Source organism: Cornus florida, unplaced genomic scaffold (assembly GCF_030987335.1).
Source record: "Cornus florida cultivar Cherokee Brave unplaced genomic scaffold, ASM3098733v1 CherokeeBrave_3.0.0_Hap2_Chr11, whole genome shotgun sequence".
Classification (NCBI taxonomy): Eukaryota; Viridiplantae; Streptophyta; class Magnoliopsida; order Cornales; family Cornaceae; genus Cornus; species Cornus florida.
This window is the reverse complement of record NW_026775581.1, coordinates 110,676,813-110,699,895: the sequence shown is the minus strand read 5'-3', so window position 1 is coordinate 110,699,895 and position 23,083 is coordinate 110,676,813. Positions and strand designations below refer to the sequence as shown.

Sequence of the window (23,083 nt, the reverse complement as noted above, 5' to 3'; positions counted from 1 at the left end):
TCCTGATTCAAATTATAGCTTGATCTTGCCTCATCAACAGTCCAAAACAGTATTACTCATTGTTCAAGACTTTGGGAATTTGATGTATGGCCTTACAAGACATTATTTCTTACTTTTGTGATTCTTTTATAATGATGATAGGTGTACCCACAACACTACATGTCAATGAGCAACCCCTCTGGGCAAAATCATTACTTCAGCCATCTTCTACAGGTTGATATTCATTTTGATTGTAATTTTTTTTTTTTTTTTTTTTTTGTATATTTATGCCATATTTTAGAAAAATTTGTTCAATGCTATTTAAATGTAATGTAGCAGAGCAATGAAAGATTTGGTTCCAAAAATTCAATGGATGGTTCTTTTCCTAGTGAAAAAAATCTTAAACCTAAGATTACTAATGAAGGTATTGGATCTAATTAAGACAAAGAACGCAGTTGATCAACATATTGAAGGTATATAAAGTTATTTATTTTATTTTGTTTGCAGATTCTCTTTGGGATTGATATGGGCACAACAACGTTGATACATTGGGGCTGGAGAAGTAGATGATTCTTTTGTTGTAATCTACCACTCAGGTTGTTGGTGTTCTAGATTTTGTTGTTGCCAACAGTTCTGGGTTGCTTCGGGTGACTCTTACTATGTTGCCTTTTGATATGTTGCAGTTGTTGACTCTTGTAGTGTGGAAGCCTTTGGTGTTTGCGTTTGGGTGACGTTCTGCTTTTCATTTATTTGCTCAAGGGAATGCCCTTGTTTTCCAGGTACTATGTCTGGATGGTGTTTAATTAATACCAATTTTTTGTTTACTTAAGGTGTTGATCACCTATTTTTTGAATGTTTACTTAAGGTTTTGATCATCTGTTTTTTAAATGCCCAAGTGCCACTTATTGATGAAAGTATTCTAGGAAGTGATGATATTGGTGGAAATCAACTCATATTCATACATTCCATGCCTGATTGCCATTTGTTGATGATGATAGTCTCTTCTTCTTCTTCTTCTTCTTCTTCTTCTTCTTTTTTTTTTTTTTTTTTTTTTTTTCTGTGTTCTGATCTTTGTCAAGAAAACGTTGGTAGTGACTGTGCTGGTTTTGTCCAGTTTGTATTGCTAAACCAGCTAATTGTATTTGTGTTATCTTTTATTATTTTTTGATCATTTTTATGTCCTAGAGACGGTATATTTAGGTTCAATGACATCTTACTTGGGAAAAAAAATTGTGAATAATACAATGGCTCTATCAGATACTAGTTTACATTACATACTAGAAGTGGAATGTGCTATAGACCAATGTCTAAGCTCTTTTAGTTCAAATATATATATCCAATGAATCTTTCCATTCACCAAAAACGTTTTGTTACATAAAACCAATTTAAGTAAAATTTACAGCTTTAAAACAAGGACATGGAAAAAAAAAATTGAAGCTAAACATGGCCAAATTCATGCTCCTATAGGCCAACAATTAGTGTAGAGTTCACAATTCCTCCAATTTGATGACTTCTCCTTGCTGATTAGTCTTCATTAACACGATCCTCCCACCTTGCAAGACTACAAATCCAAAAGATATCACCATTGAAACCAAGTACCCAGCCATAGCTCCGTAACTAACACAAATATGCCATTCCTACAAACAATATTTAATAGATTCAAGCAGCAGAATAAAAAAAAATCCCAACAAACAATTAAACCACGTAATGAAATGACTCAATAAGCAACCAAGTTTAACACTTGATAATGTTGAGTATTAAACTAAAACTTAACTAAAAAGTATCAAAGAAATAGGAAAATAAGAATCTGATCTCAAAAGTTAAAAAATCAGGAAGTGAGCAAAACTCTAAATTCATACTAGTAACAACCTGCTTGTTACAGAAAAATGATTTGACTAATAAAAATATGATCTCAAGAGTTAAATAATTGCATACAAACAAATAATATGAAGTTAAGAAAAGGAGACACTTTGACTCCATCTCCATTTTTTCAGTCATTGAAAAAAAAAAAAACTCAATGGCCAACAAATATTGTTAAATGTCATATTAGAAGTTTTGTGATATTAACCGAATGATTTCATAAGTGTTACTTATGTTGTAAAACACTTTCATAGCATTGCATGTCCCCCTATACAAATAAAAAATTCTTCCTACTTAGAGTTGAGAAATGCATTAAAAAAAGAAAAATCTTATTGCACTGATTAATGTGAAGATTATTTTTTTTTGCATCAATGTGATTTCTACTGAAAGAAGATCATTGATAATTTTACATGGCTGAATAAAGGGTGGGAATTGTCAAGGCTTGCATCAATTTTATAGGATTCCATTACATTCAATTTATGGGGATCGTGAACACTATTCCTTCGAATGTCAGGTTTTTGGAATAGATATTTTCCACTTTCAGTTTCAACTTGTACTAAAATCCAATATATTTTCATCATTCTTTGTGAATAATTCTCGGTAGTTTATAGGTTCCGAATACATAATTCAAATAGTTACAAACGAGAGCTCATATGAGGTAAAAAAACAAACCTGAATCGCCTTATAAATATGGGCTAAAAATGGTGCTCTCTCTGTGAAACAGACAACATCCTTCCAAAACTCTAAAAGCTAGTGCACTTTCAACATCAGTTGAAGGGCTAGTTATTTTCATTAGTCTATATGATCCAAAGTTGCACTCTCTGATCCTCTGGCTCTTTTAATGAATGTTGAAAGAGAACTGTTACCACACTGTTACATATCAAATCAACAAAACATTAAGCCAATTTACAGTCTAAGACCACACACAAACAATTTTGAAATTCTGAAAAGTACTATTATTATAGCAGCAAGCTTCAACACAAAAACCATTAAATTAACAAGCTTCAACACAAAAACCTTCTGGCCAGAGTAGGCTTGATGCACTTTGATGCCTAAAGCGAAATCGCTAAATTCAGGCATCTCACATTAAATATATTAATACAATACCAATAATTTTCATTTAAAAAAATATTATTCACTCTTTTCTTGTGATTAGCTTAAAGGAAATATATATAAAAACACTATTTACCAGCAATGAATGGGTAAGAGAGTCAATAAATTACAAGTCCAAAAAAACATATATAGTGTTGAACAAGTATTGAAATGCAAGATTATGAGAAATTGAAGATGTTGTGATCTGAATTCATATATTATAATTTACTAAAAATATGATAAATTGAAGATGTTGTTATCTGAATTCAGGAATTGAATTTCGTAATAGGGGGAGCTCCCCTTCAGATTCTGCCAAATCTCTCTACAGGGGCAGGAATTCAATATAGGTGGTTGTATGCGTGCGTGTGATCTTTTTCCCCATCCCTAATTGTTTCTTTACTTTTCCTCCCTCCATCTCTCAGAAACCAAACAAACCAATACATCACAACAAATCTCTTCAGAGGCAGGAATTTAATATATGTGTTTGTATGTGTGCGTGTGATCTTTTTTCCCATCCCTAATTTTTTCTTTACTTTTCCTCTCTCCATCTCTCAAAAACCAAACAAACCAATACATCCACAACAAATCTCTACAGAGGCAGGAATTCAATATACTTGTTTGTATGTGTGCGTGTGATCTTTTTCCCCCTCCCAAATTTTTTCTTTACTTTTCCTCCCTCCATCTCTCAGAACCAAACAAACCAATACATCCACAACAAATCCTTCATACAACGTGATGAAAAAGGATCACACGCACACATACAAACACATATATTGATTGATTCTGTTTTCTGGAAGATTTAGATTAGAGGTGAGAGGAAGATAATGAACAACAGTGTACCTTAGAGGTCAGGATTGACGGTGACCCGACAACGAATCAGAGGAACTTGAGAATGATGCCAGGGTCTCGGAGGGAAGAGAACTCCAAAATTATGCGATAAACTTGGGAATGGAGTGGGAAAGAATGAATGACTAAGAAAAATGGAGAGAGCGATGAGGAAGATAAAGGGGGTTTGCGACCTAGGTTGGGGCAAATTTTGTGATAAAATTAGGGATGGGAGAGGACAATGAGAAAGAGGATGGGAGAATAGGCGTCTAGGTGTCTGGCCACAAAAGTTTTCCACGTAGCTTTCCACGTAGGTTGGTTATAAGTCGGGTTAAAAATTGTCGTCAAAAATATCATTTTTCGAATTTATAGTTTGTGATTCCATAAATAAATCCCAATTCAAGTCACACAAATCTTATACAATATTATGTCCTTAAGAGGGTAGAGAAGCATAAAATCACAAGTTATGAATTGAATACATGCAACATAAGCTTGTTACTGAAATCACAAAACATAAGCTTAGGCAACAATATTATGTTCCTAAGAGGGTAGAGAAGCATAAAATCACAAGTTATGAATTGAATACCTGCAACATAAGCTTGTTACTGAAATCACAAAATATAAGCTTAGGCAAATATGTTACTGAAGTGGGCCAACAAACACTTCACACTATAAGCTTTGTGCTAAGAAGTATTGATATCTTTGGATCTGAAAGCTTTGAAGTATACACAAATGACAAATTGGTACACATGATGAACATGAAAACAAAAAGCAGACAAATTGAGTTGGTGTTTGGGATTGCTTCTCTACGATTCAAAAGTACTTTCATTACAAAAAATTGCAGAAATGTGTTTGGTGAAAAAAAAAAAAAAATGCATTTAAGTGAAGTTAGGAATTGTAACTTTTAAAACTGCGAGATAGAGATTTATCTTTTTAGGTAACCAGATTTTTTTAGACAATGTAATCCCTTTATATTTTTTTATAAATACAATTTTGTCCCTATGAGAAATAAATACCAAACACCTAGTTATTTTGGAATTCTGTAACGAACAAATATCATAGTTTATTCTAGTACTCTCCAACCACCTTCCATTTATATTTTAATACCAAATACAAATTCTATATCGATCATAAACAAAGTATGTGATATTTTTTTAAAAAAAATACAACTTGATATTTATAAATTATTAAACTCAATGAAATTTTATAATTAATATTTAATATTAGCTAGGGAATTAACAAAAATTTAGTTTAAGGGTAATATAGTAAAATTAGTAATAAAAGTATCTTAATCAATATTATTACTAAACAAATTTAAAAGAATTAACAAAAAATTAGTATAAGGGTAATATAATAAAATTAGTAATAAAAGTACCTTAAGCAACATTATTACCAACCAAATTTAAAAGTGTTTCAAGTATAAAAAGTATTTTATACAATGTGTCACCCAACAAATTTATAATAAGTCTACTGATAAAAGGACTTTCAATATTCTAACAGCAATTCCAAACGGACTGTCAATGCTCTATCCATTTTATTTATAATAGTACATGTATCGTAAAATTTTGAGATATATTTAAAATTTTGAGAGATTGGAGGATAGTAAAATTTATACTTATCCAACGTAAAGAAGAGAGGAAGTGAAGTGATACCATCTAGTACCATCTTTAGTATCTGTTACTGTGTTTGGTATCATTTTTTGTTAAACTGTGAGATGTGATCTCATCTTCTTATTTTATAATTTATTCACACAATGAATGGATTAAATGACAGATCAGTTAATCACAACAACAAAATGAATAAATTACATTCATATTTGGTTAACTTACAAAATTACAATATTTTTAGTTTATCATTTTTCAAAATATTAGAAAATAAGAATGCTAGAAAACAAAACCACTTGCCTAAGGTACCTTTGGAAAACATCCACAATTTTTTATTTGTAATATAAGTGTATTATTAATATTTTTTTAAAGTAAATTAGATTAAAATTTGTTCGTAACTTGGCCCCACCAGCAGACGAATGATGTTTAGTTTTCTTATTTTTATTTTATATATCATATTCATATTTTAAAGTATATTCATGTTAGGAATATATGATTCTACATTTGTTATTTGGTAACTCTAATAAAAAATGGATTTTAACAATAAAAACATTTATTGAAAGAAATGGTTTATCTTTTTTATGTCAGATGTATAATATATTAATTACTAGAGATTATTAAAAGAAAGAAGAAATTTCTGAATAGGGTTTGTTAGATATGACGGGATATGGCAAACAGTTTCGATATAGAGTTATATTAAGAGAACCTTATTTAGTAGCCTCCAATCTCTCAAACTTTTATATATATATATATATATACGAATTAAACGGTTGGGATTATACATCTATGAAAATGTAATGAACCCTGCAATCTCTCAAACTTATATATACGAATTAAATGGCTGGGGTTATAAATCATTATATGAAAATGTATATATGAAAACTAAGTACATAAAAATGATGAGAATATCAAACTTTGTTGACCCTCTCCCAAATGCAATAGAAAAATATAAGGTGGAGGATATTTAAATGTCTGATATCATGCAGAAGTTTCAACAGTTGGTTGTGAAACATGATAAAGTACGTTCACACTCAATGAGTCCTACTAGGAAAATATGAAAAGATAATGCATGATTTATTTCACACTTATTTTTCGCGTACATAAGTTAACATTTGCCCAACGTATTTGTATGGAATGAAATGAATGATAGCTATTAGGTTTCTTTTTATAAGATGGATTGGAAGGTTATTTTGTTATAAACTTTTAATCTTGTTTTACCATTAATAATTCAGTTACAAATTAATATGTAATCAAGCAACTACAAAAGATCGAGAGAACATTTTAATTATTAAAACAAAACGAAGAAGAGCACATGAGACCTTGTTAGATGCTAGCCAATTGAATGTATAAAGAAAAAATTACAGTATATATATTTATTGGTTGGGGTGAATTATGCCCGAAAATTCTAATTAAAAAAGGTTAAATTGATATATATATTACATAATGTGTGTTGGACTGCTCTATTGTGGTGGAATAAACTTTTCGCCTGTTTATTTATTTATTTATTTATTTATTTATTATTTTCATTAGCAAGAAATGTGCACACACCACTCACGTACACACGTATTCCACTTTGCTTCTCGTTATACACTTTAAAAGGTAAAAAAAATACCATTGAACCACATCCATTTTTCTCCTAATATGTAAAATGCTACCTCAATTTACTTATCCTTTCAGCTTTACTGACCATCATGGTGTATGATGTTAAGATCAAAGATTAATAATAATAGCTTTTACAATATTTATATTGAATTTATTTATTTAAATCTTTATACTGAGTTGAAATTAGCATCTCTAGAAGGGAAATTATTGAAATGGAATTTTATTACATGATAATTAGAAAACAAACACAAAGGCCAAGGGTGGAATTGAGAATTTTTCATCCCCCAATTTCTTTGAATAATAAATTTTCAATTCTTTTTTCAACAATAGAAATAGAGTATTTTTATTATTATTATTATTTTTCACTTAGAGTACATGTATCGACCCTATAACACATGCACCATTTAAATTAGGAGTGCGATTGACCTCAAGAACTTACTTCCTGAATCCCTGCCAACACCGTCATGCCTTTGAAGATTGAATATTTTTATTAATCTGACTAATCATTTTACTAATCATGAATTTATTGCATGAAAAAGAACGTATTTTTTATGTAAGTAATTTATTAAAATTTTATAAATATATTGTATGAAATGGAAGGTAATTATTATTATTTTTTTACCGTAAAAAAAATTTAAGTTGAGTATAATAAGTTTTATTATAAATAGTAAATTTTTAATAATAAATAATCATTTTAGAAAATAATAGTTACAAATATATATATTTTTTTATTTTTATGATAAATTGATACTAATAATAAAATTAAGGTAAATGATATAATTAATATTTAGATAGGAGAAAAGATAATAAAAATAATTTAATAAGAAATGACAAATTTAATTAGAAATAGTAAAATACTTTTTTTGTATAAATTTTATTTTTAGTTGTAACACATTAATAATTCAGAGAACAATATGTAGTTCAAGAGGTTATTTATAAAAAGACAACAGTTTAAGGACTATATATATATATATATATATATATTTTATGTGGATTGATTGGGGACTGAGAAACCTCCACCCAATAGAACTCAGACCACGAAGTACTGCGGCTCGGTCTGAGTCGATCAATGCTGGCAAAAGGTCCGTCTGCTTCCAATCAAATTTGCAACAATCATAGCAACCTAAATTTCTCGAGACAACATTCATAAGTTTTTTAATAGTTGACTTCTCACATCTAATCACAATTTAATCCCATCTATGGAAGATGGTGCGACTAGACTTGAAAATGGATCGGATCGATCAAATCCATATCATATTTGTTAAGCAAACAGATTATCGGATTCGGATCATTAACGGGTTCTCGGACTGAATGTCCCAATCCATATCATATTTAGCTCGGACTCGGATCGAATCGGATTAAATTAATATTGACTAAAATATATAATTATAAAGAGAGTGATTTTATTAGTATGTGTACTAAGAGATTTATTAGCATGTGGATGAGAACACCACAATATTTATATATAACATTATTATTAATTTGGATTTTTGGGTTACCTCTAACACAATTCTAATACGAGTATTGATATATATATGTGTAAAATTATTGATAAATAATTATATATATATAATTATTTATATATATAATTTTAATCGGATCGGATCGGAGTTTTATCGGATCGGATCAGCATAATCCATATCCGATTTGTTAAGCTAACGGATTATCGGATTCGGATCGTAACCGGATTATCGGATTTTTTGTTCAATCCATATCCGACTAATCGGATCGGATTCAGATTTGGATCAGATCCGGATCAGGATCCGCTCCATTGACAGGTCTAGGTGCGACATACCATCTCCGTTAAATAATTAAATTATAATTTTTTTTAACTCTCAATTTAATATCAACATTTCATTATATTTTATCTAGTATTGTTTCCTGCTAAGTGGTGGTGATGGTAATTTAGATGGGGGAAGTGCAGAAAACACCCCTGAAGTATACTTTTTGTAGCATTTTTACCCCCTAATTGAAAAGGTGTGCAATAAACACCCCTAATCTATTGAAATTGTGCAAAATTACCCCCTCTGTGCAATAAACACCCCTAAATTGTTACTGTAATACCCATTTTGCCCTTTTAGTCTTCCGAAAATACCCATCCTTCTCTCTCTACTCTCTGCCGCCGGTTCCTCCTACCACCATCTTCTTCTCACACCATAATTCACCCCTCAATTCCACCCATCAATCTCATCCATTCATATATATATATATATATATATACACACACATATATATATCTATATATATACAAGGCGGCTGCGAATCAGAGAACCTTCGCCAACAAGTCCGGCGACAACAACCCGGTCCGTGTTGGAGGACCCACAAACCCTCTTCTCACCGACGGTGGTCTATCCACCATCATATCGAAGCCCAATGGTGTCTGTGGCATCGATACCAACTCAGCCACCATCATAATCTCTGAGGAAGAAGACGACTGCCGCGGCGTGAAGAGCACGCGATTTGCAGTAACCGGCGCGTGTTGAAGGGCATAAAATTATGTTGTCGCCGCCACTGCCGCAGATCGATTTATTAAGGATGATTTGGTAAACCCATGGCCGCCACCTGCAAATCAAGATCAGTGGCCGTGTTGTGCGTTTTTGGCTTTCAATTTGGGGTTTGGATTTGGTGGTCATCGTTCAAGATCGCGTTGAAGATACCCAATTCACACGTGACGACAAGCCGAAGAAGATGTCGGCGATGACGCAGAGCCCCGGAGAGCAGATTCGACGCAGATTCGACGGCGACTACACAGCCGACGGCGATGACGCAGATTCGACGGCTTTGAAGTCCGGCGTTTGGTGCTTGTATTGGCAACTCATAGCTCTTGCAGAGAACTTAAAATCGAACAAGCTCTCGAGTCTCGCCGGTGTTCATGGTCGCCGGAGTTGCTTCACCGATTGGGTCTTGTATATATTGAAGCTCGCTACCCATGGAAGGCTTTGTTATTTTACAATTTAGCTTCACCCCGAGTCTAACTCGGACGAGAATTCCAAATCAGCTTTGACCCATCTCCACTTCATCTCTCTTTCCCCTCTCAACACAAAAATTGCAGTGGCGTCGAGGTCGTCGTCATCATCGGTGGAGATGAAAGTCGTTAATAAGAGGAGAGAGAAATGCGGAGATGTCGTGTCGGTGTGGCCGCCGTTGGGTTGTCGAGGTCGTCGTCGTTATCGGCGAAGGTGGTTGTCGTTGGTGGCGACGGGAGTCGCTGACGGATTTCCCTATATATTTGCAGAGTGTAACTTTCGGCGGCCGGCACCACCTTCGCCGAAAGTCCCCGGCCATTATGATTGATTTATATCTTGAATGTGTTCTTCATTTTCTTGTGGAGGTTTGATGAATACTTAAATCCGCCAAGAAGCAGGTTGATTTCATGGCTAAGAAGGGAGTGTCCGTGGTGATGCCAGTTAGGTGTCATTCATACCCCCTACACTCATGGTTATCAAAATCGTGATCTGGATCATCCGATCATAGTATTACTTGATCCTATGGTTCAAAGTTATCAAAACTGATCGTGAAAAGTGAAGCCCAAGAAATCGAACAGGGTTTGTAGAGTCCTTTTTGGTCTTTTTACAATTTTTTTGTATTTTTATATGTTTTATAAAATTGTTGATTAAGGGCACTTTAGTCAAGTTCAGTTTTAAATTTCTGAGAGGGACTTGATTGCACCAAATTGAAACTTGAGGGATGTTTTTTGCACGAGAAGGGTGTGATATGCACTATAAGCATACTTAAGGGGTGTTTTTTGCACTTTACCCTAATTTGGATCAACATGTAATTGTATGGGTAGGAAATAGCATATAGAAGAGAAAAGAAGTGATTGCAGCATTGATGATCAAAGTGAATATGAAATTTTACTGGTGAAAGCGTTCGCCATCAACGTGGAGTTCAGCCACCGTTTTTTAGTACCCTCCAATCTCTCAAAAATATAAATTTTGGTTTTTCCACTATAATTAAACAAGAATTAAATGGTTGGTTACACATCATCATATACGGTTCTAATTGAAAAAGAATTGATAAAAACTAGGTATGGTGTTGCTTTAAAAATGATGAGAATATTTAAATGCTTGAAATCATGCAGAAATTTCAGCAATTGTTGATTGTGAAACACAATAAAGTATGTTCACACACTATACGAGTTCCTACTAACAAAATATGAACAAATAATATATGATATATTTCATGTTTAATTAGTCCATAGTTCATAATTCTTTGCATAAGCTTAGCATAAGTTAAGACATATTAGCTAATCCAGTGCAAAAACATGTGTAGAAATTTAGAACAAAATAAATTTTCTTTGCATTTGCCCCTCTGTATTTGTATGGAATCATAGGTATTATGTTTCTTTTTATAAGAATTAAGAAGGATTGGAAGGATATCTTGTTATTAACTATTATTTTTTTTTTAATTCCAATTAATCATTCAATTACAATTCAATTTGTAATCAAGGAACTACAAGAAAGTGATAAAATTTAAATTATAAAACCAAAACTAAGAAAAGCCCATGACCTTGTCAGATGCTAACCAATTGTCTGTATCAACATAAAATTACAGTAATTTTTTTTTTGGTTGTGGTGAATTATGCCACAAATTTCTAATTTAATTAATATGGTTTTAATTTTAGAGTTACATGTTATTTGAAAAAGTTTGTTAGGTGTTTTTGGGCTACATATATTTTTTTTGAAAGGTGAATTTCATTTATAAAATAAGTATAAAGTTACAGCCCATAAATGGGAAGTTAGCCCAGCTAACAAGTTACAGGTTCGGCCAAATGGAAGGACCCGAAGCCATAAGGCCCAAGATTACAGTTGTACCAAATGGTATTCGGTTTGGAGACCGTTACTGGTCTCGGCAACAAATCCGGTGGTGACCTTGGACTTGGAGGGTGACTCCACAATTCCTTGATCAGGTGGTTCAGCCGGTGGTTGCAGGATTGAAGATGGAAGCTCCCATTCACCAATTAATGTTCTGGTAAACGGGGAGTCTGTGATGAATGGGGACATTTTCCTAAAAGAAAGAAAAAACTGGAAACTCAAATTGGTAAAAACTACTAAATACAAAAATTGAAAGTAATTCAAATCCGTTTAGACTTTTAACGAAAATTTTGAAATATTCAAAATTGGAAAAAAGTGCAATTACCGAACGCTAAATGATTGAATTTGCAAGTTATACCATTTTTTTTTTTATCAGACTAAGGTTTTTTTGAGTAAAAATGGAGTTGTCGAAATTATCTCCCAAAAAAACTGTGTCAACGTCTACCGTTTGACCTTTTAACTGTTCAAATGAATTTCAAAATTATCAACAATCTGTTCCACACGTTACAACTTATTAAATTAATCCTCATCAACATTCATTCTTATTCTTATGGGAGCAGTCATTTCATTTACTATTTTTAATTGTCCCTTACAAATGATAATTTTTTTGTGATATGTATGTGCTACAACTAAGAATTCATGAATATGTCACTAATTGTGATAAATGATAGGGAAAAAAATCAATAAAATTAATTAAAAAATTATTTTCATTGAATTATGCAGTAAAAATTAATTATCAATCTCTTTTGAAGAGCATATATGATAACGGATTTCGCTATATTACAGTCATACGGTTCTGCTTCCTACACGACATCCGCAGCAGCCATTTCCACTATTGCAAACCATGGATAGGAGCAATGTAGCAAACTTTGAAAGTTACAAGTACAAAAGGAAATAAAATGGATTAGGAATTTTTTTGTGATCCATATCTCAAATGATGTGGAAGTACCTTTTTTATTTTTGATTTGGTAGAGGGATGTTGAATTCATTTAATTATTATAATCTAATGGTATGTTTGGAAGTGTCGAATGGACTATAAAATTTAAAATTGAAGTTAATTCAAAATTTTAATTAATTTTTTTTAATGTAAAATCAAAATAATCGATTTGGTGCTCCCAAATAAAACATAAGTTAAATTTGGAATATGGCTTTTAAAACACAAATAAAACCCTTGACCTAATTCTATTTCAACTATAGAATGATTTAATAATCGGTTGTCTTAGAATTAGAAATTCATTTACTATAGTACTCACTACTCACCATCAATTTATGTAGGAGAGAATTAGCTCTATTGTGATATAAAAAGTTATTGTATATATATATATATGTATCCCACCCTAGTAACTATTACGAATTTCTCATCAACTAAATTCTCTTTGTTCTTATACTCACTTCATTAGTATAAAGTGTAAAATATAATGTTATTAAAGAAGAAATATGATAGACCTGCTGATTACAAAAAGATTATTCATACAGCACTATTATTGTTTTTTTTGTATCCTCCAATCTCTCATAATAGAAATAGATTATTTCTATTCTTTGAGATATAAGATTGATTTCTACCTAAAATTAATAGGAAAAGTATTACAAAAAACTTTTAGTATTTTGTTGAGCATCTGCCAAATGCTATAACAAAAATATATATAATTGCTAAACATACATTAAGTGGTTGAACATCATGTAAGAATATCAGTGCTTGGTTCTGAAACAATTCGAGCTATATTCAAAATAAATGTGTTATGTTCGTACAAAGGAAGAAGGAATAGCGTGCATGATTATTTAATCCGAATCTTTCTTTTTAAAACACATTGTTATCAAGTTGTTGTATAGTGGCAATATATAAGCTAATCCATCCAAAGTTACAGTATTACAAAAAATGTTGTAATAGTTATATATGGGCTGAGGAATTTTGTGATAGTTCTATATATCTGATTCGCTCAGAGAATTGCCAGCACTGGGGAAATGATACAAATACAGAATCTGAGATAAACATTCTCAATGTTAGTGGAAAGTTTAGAATAAGTTCATTATGGACAAAATGGCCGTGTATGCTGATTGACTGAATAATTAGAATATATATATATATATATATATGATTAAGGTTTAAAAAACATCATTTCTGCGCGTTCAAATTTGATGATATATTCTTCATTAAATTTGTATAAATTTTTTTTTATTTTTATTTTTATTTTTATTTATTTATTTTTACACGTTCTCATACTAAACCATTTAACCGCTTTAGGTTGCCAAACAACAAAACAAAACTCTCAAGGGCAAAATAGCTTTAATAAATATTTTGTCTAACAGAATAAAAATAAATAAATAAAAAAGCATAAACCAAACGTTTGGAATTTTGACGAGTCTCAAGAAGTGTAATTAATTGTATATTTTAACGAGCCACCTTTTTTTTTTAGTTAAAAGGTAAGCTTTTTTTAGTTAAAAGGTAATCTTTTTTAATGAGCGACCTTGCCAACTTATTTTTTTCATGATAAGAAATAATTTTCAAATTAAAATGAGCAATTTTACAAGAGACACATTCGTGAGTCTGTGACTATGTTCGCAAACATTTTTACAAAAGGAATAACCTTTATTACATATGTTCCCAAACATGTTTTACAAAAGGAATAACCTTTATTACACATGCCTTTACACAAAAATAATAATAATAATAATAAAATTTAAATTAAATTAAAAAAAATTCCTCCAATTAAGAAGAACTTTGAGTGATTCAAATCAAACTTCTAAAGTTCTTGCAAATCTATGTCTATAAAAATCGAAGACTTTCCCCATGTATGTGAAAGAAAGCCCTCTAATTTCAAACTTATATAGGAGACAAAGTTAATTTAGAAACTCTTAGATGTTTGCATTACACATTTTTGATTAATATTTTTTGTTTGTTTGGTAAATCATAATGTATAGAAAGGAAAACAATATACCGGAAGCTGGAAAACAATATACCGGAAGCTGGAAAACAATATACCTTTGAATTATTGAAGTTGGGCTTTGAGAACTAGCAATGTCTCAGAGCTCCTATTCTGCTCATGGACATGGCTTTTACCCACAACCAACAACTAATGATGAAATTAGAGATTGGAAAAATCTTACTGTTAAGTTAAAATTCACGAAACAACTTATAAGTATATTTACTAACACAAACATATGAATAAATTTTATTAAAATGTCATTTTATTTTATTTGTCTAAGACTTCAAATTATATTGAGCGACCATGCACGAAACAAACCATACAACGTGTAAATATCTCATAACCGATGCATGTTTGCTTATATCTTTCTGCCATGAATGAATGCTTGCAAAACATAAAAAAAAGAAAAATAAAGTGGAGTGCCCTTCATCTCTCTCGCTCTCCTCTCAATCTTTTGTTTGTTTATTATTATTATTACTCCGTATTATTTTTAACCTGATTCTGAAATTGTTAATTTTATTTTTCTTATTCAATATGATATATTTGTAATATAAAATAAAAGAACAAAATAATAAATTAATTAAACTAATTTCTTTTCTCTCTCCTCTTTTTATCCAAACAATAATGTTATCATTTTCTTTATCTAGTTATTATTATCATTTCCTTTCATTTCATTTCTTTAAAAGGGTTTAGGGGTCTCTGCAGCCTAACAACTTCCTCCAAATGAATTGGGCAGCATGGAACATTAGGGGGTTAAACTCTACCCTCAAACAAATAGAGTGTAGATGTATTATCAGGAATTCTGATCTTAGCCTGTTAGCTATTTTGGAAACCAAGGTCAGCAGTAGTAATATGCATGCTATTCATAAGTTTATTGCTCCTCAGTGGAGTATTTCATGTAATTATGTGACTTCAGTATTGGGAAGAGTCTGGATTCTGTGGAATCCCCAAAAAATTTCTCTCATTTTTGCAGTGGAGCATAGCCAAGTGATTAATTGCTACATTGAATTGATTGATCTCAAGAAGAGAATTCTTGCCTCATTTGTGTATGCTGCTAACACAGCAGTTGAAAGGAGAGCGCTTTGGAGAGCTTTGAACTCGCACTGTTTATCCAATGAACCTTGGATTGTGATGGGGGATTTCAATGTCCTATTGCATGTCAATGACTCTTTTGGTGGGGCACTAAGATGGATAGCAGGAATGCATGAATTTAGGGAATGTTTGGAAAAAAATGGTTTAGAGGATTTGAGGTACTCAGGGGTATTCCACACTTGGTCCAATGGGTGCTATGGATGTGCAAACATATCAAGGAAATTGGATAGGGTCTTGGTGAATTATTCTTGGATGGCACTATTTACGCAAGCTGAGTGTGAATTCATGCCTCATGGCATATCAGACTACTCTCCAATGGTTGTTAGGTTTGGTAATCTCACCCTAAAGAGAAACGTCCCATTTAGATTTTTTAATTTCTGGACTCTTCATCCAGCTTTCGTTCTCATTGTCTCTTATGAATGGCAGAGAGAGTTCCATGGTTCTAAGATGTTTATTCTTGCTCAAAAATTGAGAGCAATTAAGAAAACCCTCAAACAACTCAACAAATCAGCCTATAGTGATATTTCAGCAAGAGTTGCTGCATGTAGAGTGGAGCTTTCTCTCTGTCAAAGAAGCCTGGACATGTTTCCACTGGATGATTCCTTAAAATTAAATGAGAAGGAGTTGGCGTGCAAGTTCACAGAACTCTCACTTGCTGAAGAGATGTTCTTCAAACAAAAGGCACAAGTTCATTGGCTCAAGGAAGGTGATCAAAATACTGCATTCTTCATGAGGAGTTTCAGCTCAAAAGCTAATAGAAGAAAATTGATGTCCATTACTGATTCAAATGGTCTACAACTGAATGGGGAAGATATGCAGCTTGAATTTCTTAACCACTTCAAATCCATACTTGGCCAAAGCTATCAGCAGTACACAGGTATGTCATCATTTGCTCACCTCATCTCCAAGAAAGTCCCAAACCACTGTATTCCAGACCTTACCTCAATTCCCAGTGACTTGGAAATCCAATCTGCAATCCTCTCTTTTCACCCCTTTAAGAGTCCAGGTCCTGATGGATTTAATTCATCTTCTTCTCTCATGCTTGGCCTATCATTGGTCAGGATGTTGTTGCTGTAATTAGAGATTTCTTTATCTCTGGAAAGATGCTTACTGAGATTAATTGTTCATATATTGCATTGGTTCCAAAGGTGCCTAATCCCTCAGTTGTCAGTGATTTTCGACCTATTTCCTGCTGTAATTTGATTTATAAAGCCATTTCCAAGCTTATAGCAATGAAATTAAGCCCTATTTTCTTAACACTTATTAGCCCTTGCCAAAATGCTTTTGTCAAAGGAAGGCACATTTCAGATAATGTCATACTGGCCCATGAACTCTTGAATGGTTACAATAAATCAAACCACCCTCCAAACTGTGCTCTCAAGATTGATTTAATGAAGGCATTTAATTTAATCCACTGGTAGTTCATTATTGATGCCCTTCACAGTTTTGGTTTTCCTGCAGCATTTGTGAATTGGATTTCGCAATGTATTACTACACCAACATACACTATTTCCCTTAATAGTGAATTATTTGGCTTCTTTAAGGGTAAGAGAGGGATTAGACAGGGGGATTCTATCTCTCCATTACTGTTTGTGCTTGCAACAGAAGTCCTTACCCTCACAATTAATCACAAAGTCAGGTCTAACCCCTATTTTAAGTTCCATTGGAGGTGCAAAAAGCTGTCTATTACGCATCTCATTTTTGCTAATGACATTCTGGTCTTCTCTTATGCTAACCTTGATTCTGTCCAAACCATTTTGGAAGCTTTCAAGTTGTTTTGCTCATTCTCTGGCCTGCAAATGAATCCCTCAAAATGCAAAGCATATTTATCCAATGTTGATTCTCAGTCCAAAGCCAACATTCTTGCACTTCTACAATTTGATGTAGGGTCTCTTCCAACCACATACTTAGGCTTACCACTGTCTGCCACAGCAATTAAAGCAAGGGACTGTCAAACAATGGTTGAAAGAATAACTAGAAGAGTTGGGAGTTGGACTTCCAAGTTCTTATCTTATGTTGGGAGAGCTGTCCTCATTAAGTCTGTGTTGGTTGCAATCCAATCTTACTGGTCTCAAGTTTTTTCTCTTCCTAAGAAGGTGTTGGATGATATCAACCATATCCTTAGGAGCTTCTACTGGTCTGGAACTGATTTGAAAAAGAGTGGAGCAAAGGTTGCCTGGGCTACAGTGTGTAGGCCTAAAATGCATGGGGGTTTGGGGTTTCCAGACCTTAAAATGTCTAATAGATTTTGGAAGTTGTGCCAGAGGAAGGAAAATTTGTGGGTGGCTTAGACCAACTGTTATATCCTCAAAGGAAGAAGCTTTTGGAGCTTAAAACCCTCTTCATTGTGTTCTGGTTTTTGGAGAGGTATTCTTAGGCTGAGGGGGATGGTAAAGGCATTATTAAGTTCAGAGTGGGGTATGGGAAGGATACAAGACTTTGGCTGGATTATTAGCTCCCTAATGGCCCCATTGTTTTACAATTAGGACTCAATGAATTAGAAATTCTTCAACTGGACACTAGGGTCACAGTTGATAGCCTAATTTCCAATAATCATTGGGTGGTTCCTATTTCAGCAACCTACTCACACTATTTTCAGTCATTATATTTCATTTCCCAGCTTTACTCTCTTCCTTCTCCCTCAGATCAGCTAGACAGTACTGTTTGGATGCCTAGTCCTACAGGTATCTTCTCATTTTCCCACACCGCAGCTTACTTTTCACCTCCTTCACCAATCTTCAATTGGAACAAGCTTATTTGGTTTAAGCATCACATTCCAAAGCACAGTTGTATTGCTCGGTTAGCAGTCAGAGGTAGACTTTTTACACTTGACTCCAAACCAATGCTCCACAAGCATTGTGTTAATAGGTGCTACCTATGTCATATGGAGTGTGAATCTATGGATCGCTTGTTCTTCAAATGTTGTTTCAGCTCACAGATATGGAGGTTCATACAAGAGGTTGCAAGATTTTACATTCTTCCTTGTGGTTGGACTGACTTGATTCAGTGGTGTTCAATACATTGGACTGCTCCAGAAAACCTATCACATAAGCTCTTACTGTCAGCAGCCATCTATTTCATTTGGATTGAGAGAAATGGAAGAGCCATTAGGAATGTCTCTTATTCACCTCGCCACATTATTGCTCAAATCAAGACATGCATCAGATCAAGACTTACAACAATCAAGCTTACAAGAAGTGCTGATTTGAAGCTTATCTCAACTGAGAGTGATCTTCTTGACTTGTTTATACAGGCCTGTTCCATTTCAAGTATTCAATCTTGGCTAGTCTCGTAGGTCATTGTTTTCCAGTTTAGTGTCGGATTAGCCTGTTGCTTCAGTGCTGCAGATGTGTATTTTGGATTTTTCATTTGTTTGTTTTGTTTTCTTGGCTGCCTTGATGTGCAGTGTTTTGTTGTCTTCCCTCTATTGGGCCCCTTGTACTTTCTCATTTCTTATATACAAGCTTACCATTAACAAAAAAAAAAAAATTTCTCTCCTATTTATCCAAACGAAACCTTATAATTCTCAGTATCAATGTAAAAGAATCAGTTGACTGGTAATGTTATATTGGCCATAAAACATGTCAGTACATTACTTAATTTGCGGTTTTGATTAGTGTCTTCTGTTTTCTTAGGCAACACCTATAAATTTAGTACCCTCCAATCTCTCAAAACTATCTGAACAAAATCGTATGATGCTACAAACTAATATTATAAATATTTAAAAATATAACTATGAAAGATAGAGATGTTAAAATATTAAAATATAACACTTCAAAAGCCTTATTGAGATCCCTCAGATGCAATAGCAAAACTATAATGTATAACATAAGTGCTTAGAATCATATGTTGGTTCACGGTATAAGTGTTCCTATAAATTAAATAAAGCATTCATTTCACCTGATTTTTTTGTTTCCATGTTCATCGTGTGTTCAAATTTGTGTAATACTTAAAAGCAGTCACATACACTTGAGACTTAAAAGCTGTCACATGCAAATATATTTGCTTAAACTTATGATTTGTGTGATTTCAATAACAAGAATAACTTGAGTGATTCACATAAAATTTGTAATTTCAAATTTAAAAGAAAGCTCTCTAATTTCAAACTTATATAGGAGACGAATTTAAATTAGAAACTCTTACATGAATTGTTTGCATTACACAATTTAGATTAATATTATTTGTTTCTTTGGTAAATGAAAATGTATAGAAAGGGAAACAATATACCGAAAGCTGGAGGGAACCTAGGCCCATACAAACGGACCCAAGAGACCATCAACCCTGATAGTTACCATACAAAATTCTCATAGTTGAGGCCATTACCGATTGATTGGAAAGTTTGATTTTGGATTTCGTTAGATCAAGCTTCATTTTTGTGCCTTTAAAAAGCTCATGTTTTGTGTAGATCAATCCAAAACCTTACTAAAATCAATCATGTGAAAGCGTTTTTTTATTCTTTTCTTTGGAAATTGCGTGCCAGTTAGTGATCCGCCAGGATCACAAACTAGGGAAGGGGCCGAGACTCGGAATTGCTCGATTCAGACATGAGTGCTATACCGCTAGATCATGATTAACAGTTTATAATATAAAATTGTTGGGAAACGTGCAAGTTTTAAAAACTTTTCGAGGGATTTTGATTCATAGATCTTGATTCATCACATAGAGACAAGTTTTATGTAAAAATAAAAATATGATGTATCATTCAATTAATGGATTGAATACTTACATCAAAGATCTGAGTAAACCTTTAAATCTTTCCTCTAAAGTGAATGTTCTCACTTATTGTAGATCCCTTAGCAAGATGTCTTCTCTTTGGATCTCCATCTTCTTAGTAATTGTTTTGCCTTTATGAATCACTCATAAACCTCCATGAATGGCCTTGCATTAGATGAGAACATAAACCCTAATTTTCTAGAGAGAGAAAATTTATTCCTTTTTCCTTCTACTAAAAATCACACTAAAAATATACATAGACCATGTATATTTATAGGCAACATAAAGATAAAGAAAAGGAAACAATAAATCATTCTCAATCTCTAATTCACATGTCTCAAATCTAATATGATTCCAATATCAAGTTGGGTTATGAGTGAGAATCCATTGGGCCTATTATTTTATTGGCTACAATGAATTAATAATTGGCCCGGTCTACGGATTCAATTCAATTAATTCATAAATTAATTTCTACTCCACTAAAAGAAATTAATTGAACTCCAATTAAATAATAAATAACCTCTAAGTCAATATTGCACTTTGACCCCTCTATGCATAATTAGTTATCGGATAAATAAAGCCATCAATTCGACTACTTAATTAATATATTTATTTTGGTACCTTTGATTATTTCAGGCTCGATCATAATAAAACATTTGTTTGACAAAAATAATAATTTAAATAAATAAATATATGATAAATCATTTTGTCTAAAAACACACGAAGGCCTTCGAATTTACTTTGTGATCAACCATAATCAATACAAAATAAATACAAGTAGCAATGATGCAAATATTAAAAATATAACCATCTAACTATTAATTACATAACTACCCAAAGTGTCGATGTAAGGATCCCGAAGAATCTGCCGAACAAATCAAAGTAATTATTAATTAATAAAAGAGTCTACACTTTTCTCATACTTAAGAGTCAAATGCCGTGACGGTGATAGGGAGCAATTGCATACGACAGCTCTCGCAATATATCTCAACCTAGCGTGGATCCAGTTCAAGTCTTAATTAATTATGATTCCATCTATAATTACCGACTGTGAACAATTTATGATTACTATTTATATTCATGTATTGATCGCCATCACATACATATATAAATATCTCTTGTAATCAAGAGGATACTATCAATTCTATAATGAATCGAAACATAATACATTGAATTCACCAATTATACAAAATATAAATATTTCAAAAACGTTAAGAACATATGTCACTTTAATCTAAACAGGAATTTGCTATGTCAAGACATATAAATCCCAACAAAAATAACATGTAATTTTAATTGTTTGCTACTTTTCAATCTTAATTGTTGGCTAAACACCCTCTCTTGCGTGTTCCACTGGAGTTAGGAAGCAGAACCAACCATTTTTTATTTTAGGCGACGTGGGACATAACACTCATAGACTTTTAATACCATATCCAGTGCGCATGCAACATTCTATATTATGATTACCTTTTTATTAATAGTAGTAATGGATCGTTACATTAAATCATCATTATTATAACAATATTGTAAATGTAACTATCATCTCAGGCTTACATGATTAGGCATGTGGTAGTTGAGCAATTAGAACCCAACTAATACTAAAAGAACATTATTAATTAATTCATACCTAACTGCCATATATATATATACACACACACACACAGATGTATGAATGATGTAAAGCACACAATCACCTGTCATTTATGTACTTGAATAATGTTAATTATTTTGCTGGTTGTGGCATGATTTTGAGCAGAGATAGGTCTATATCGAATCACCAAATTGTTCTTGATTTCTTTTAACAAGTTAATGTTGGGGAAGCATCCAACAATGGAATATGATGATGATAACACATCATGATTATGAAATCTACCACCACTATATATACTAGGCATCTAATCTTCATGTACACTGATCTTGGCACATCTTCCTTTATTTAAGTTTCTGATTCAAAGTGAGGTTTTAGCTTGTGGTGATGATGATTTGCTCATATGCTACTTTCTTTTAGGACTTTCGAGTCCTATAGAGGAGGCCATTATATAACCTTTCAGAGGCCTAGCTAGCTAGCACTGGTTTGTCATTGTTTATTGTAACTTGGCCACCACAAAACTCAATCATATAGCCTCCTCATGGCCTGAATGAGACTCATGTGGTCCTCATTCTCCTCCTACTAATGCGCCGGTCAGCTTCAAACTTCTTTGTTACAAGTATACTTTAGAGATCCGATCAGTAAATTTTAACACTTATGTATTGCATTATTATTTCATCTTTTGTGTGTATATATATATATATCAAATTTCTTATGGTATATTCACAAATACCTTGCAACAAAGGGAACTTATTCTCCTATGGTACTTTGATATATAAGTTTATATATAGAGAGATCACAGATTTCAAAATCTTCTAGCTCCATTGGTTGTTACTTAATTATTAGAGAAATGGAGATTTCTGGTTAGAATAAGGCTTAACAATAAAGATGGTGATCATAACAGTGATGACGTGAAGAGTGACGACGATGATTGTAATTAATGAATTAGAAAAGAGATGGAGAGGTGCAGAAGATGGTGGTGTTTGTCAT

At 32.7% G+C, this 23,083-nt stretch overlaps 1 protein-coding gene and 1 long non-coding RNA gene across 2 annotated transcripts; one reads left to right on the top strand and one right to left on the bottom strand.

Moving 5' to 3' along the window:
- Nucleotides 1-1,310: 1,310 nt before the first annotated feature.
- LOC132283367 (uncharacterized) lies at nt 1,311-4,003 on the bottom strand. The gene is made up of 3 exons (XR_009472017.1): nt 3,772-4,003; nt 2,512-2,709; nt 1,311-1,616 (listed from the first exon to the last, which is right to left on the bottom strand). It is a non-coding gene; the product is annotated as an uncharacterized LOC132283367 (long non-coding RNA).
- Nucleotides 4,004-15,552: 11,549 nt separating this feature from the next.
- Nucleotides 15,553-18,083, top strand: LOC132281844 (uncharacterized). Its single transcript, XM_059783508.1, has 3 exons — nt 15,553-16,848; nt 16,941-17,133; nt 17,254-18,083. Exons 1-3 carry the CDS (start codon nt 15,553-15,555, stop codon nt 18,081-18,083), a joined length of 2,319 nt encoding a protein of 772 aa, XP_059639491.1.
- Nucleotides 18,084-23,083: the final 5,000 nt, after the last annotated feature.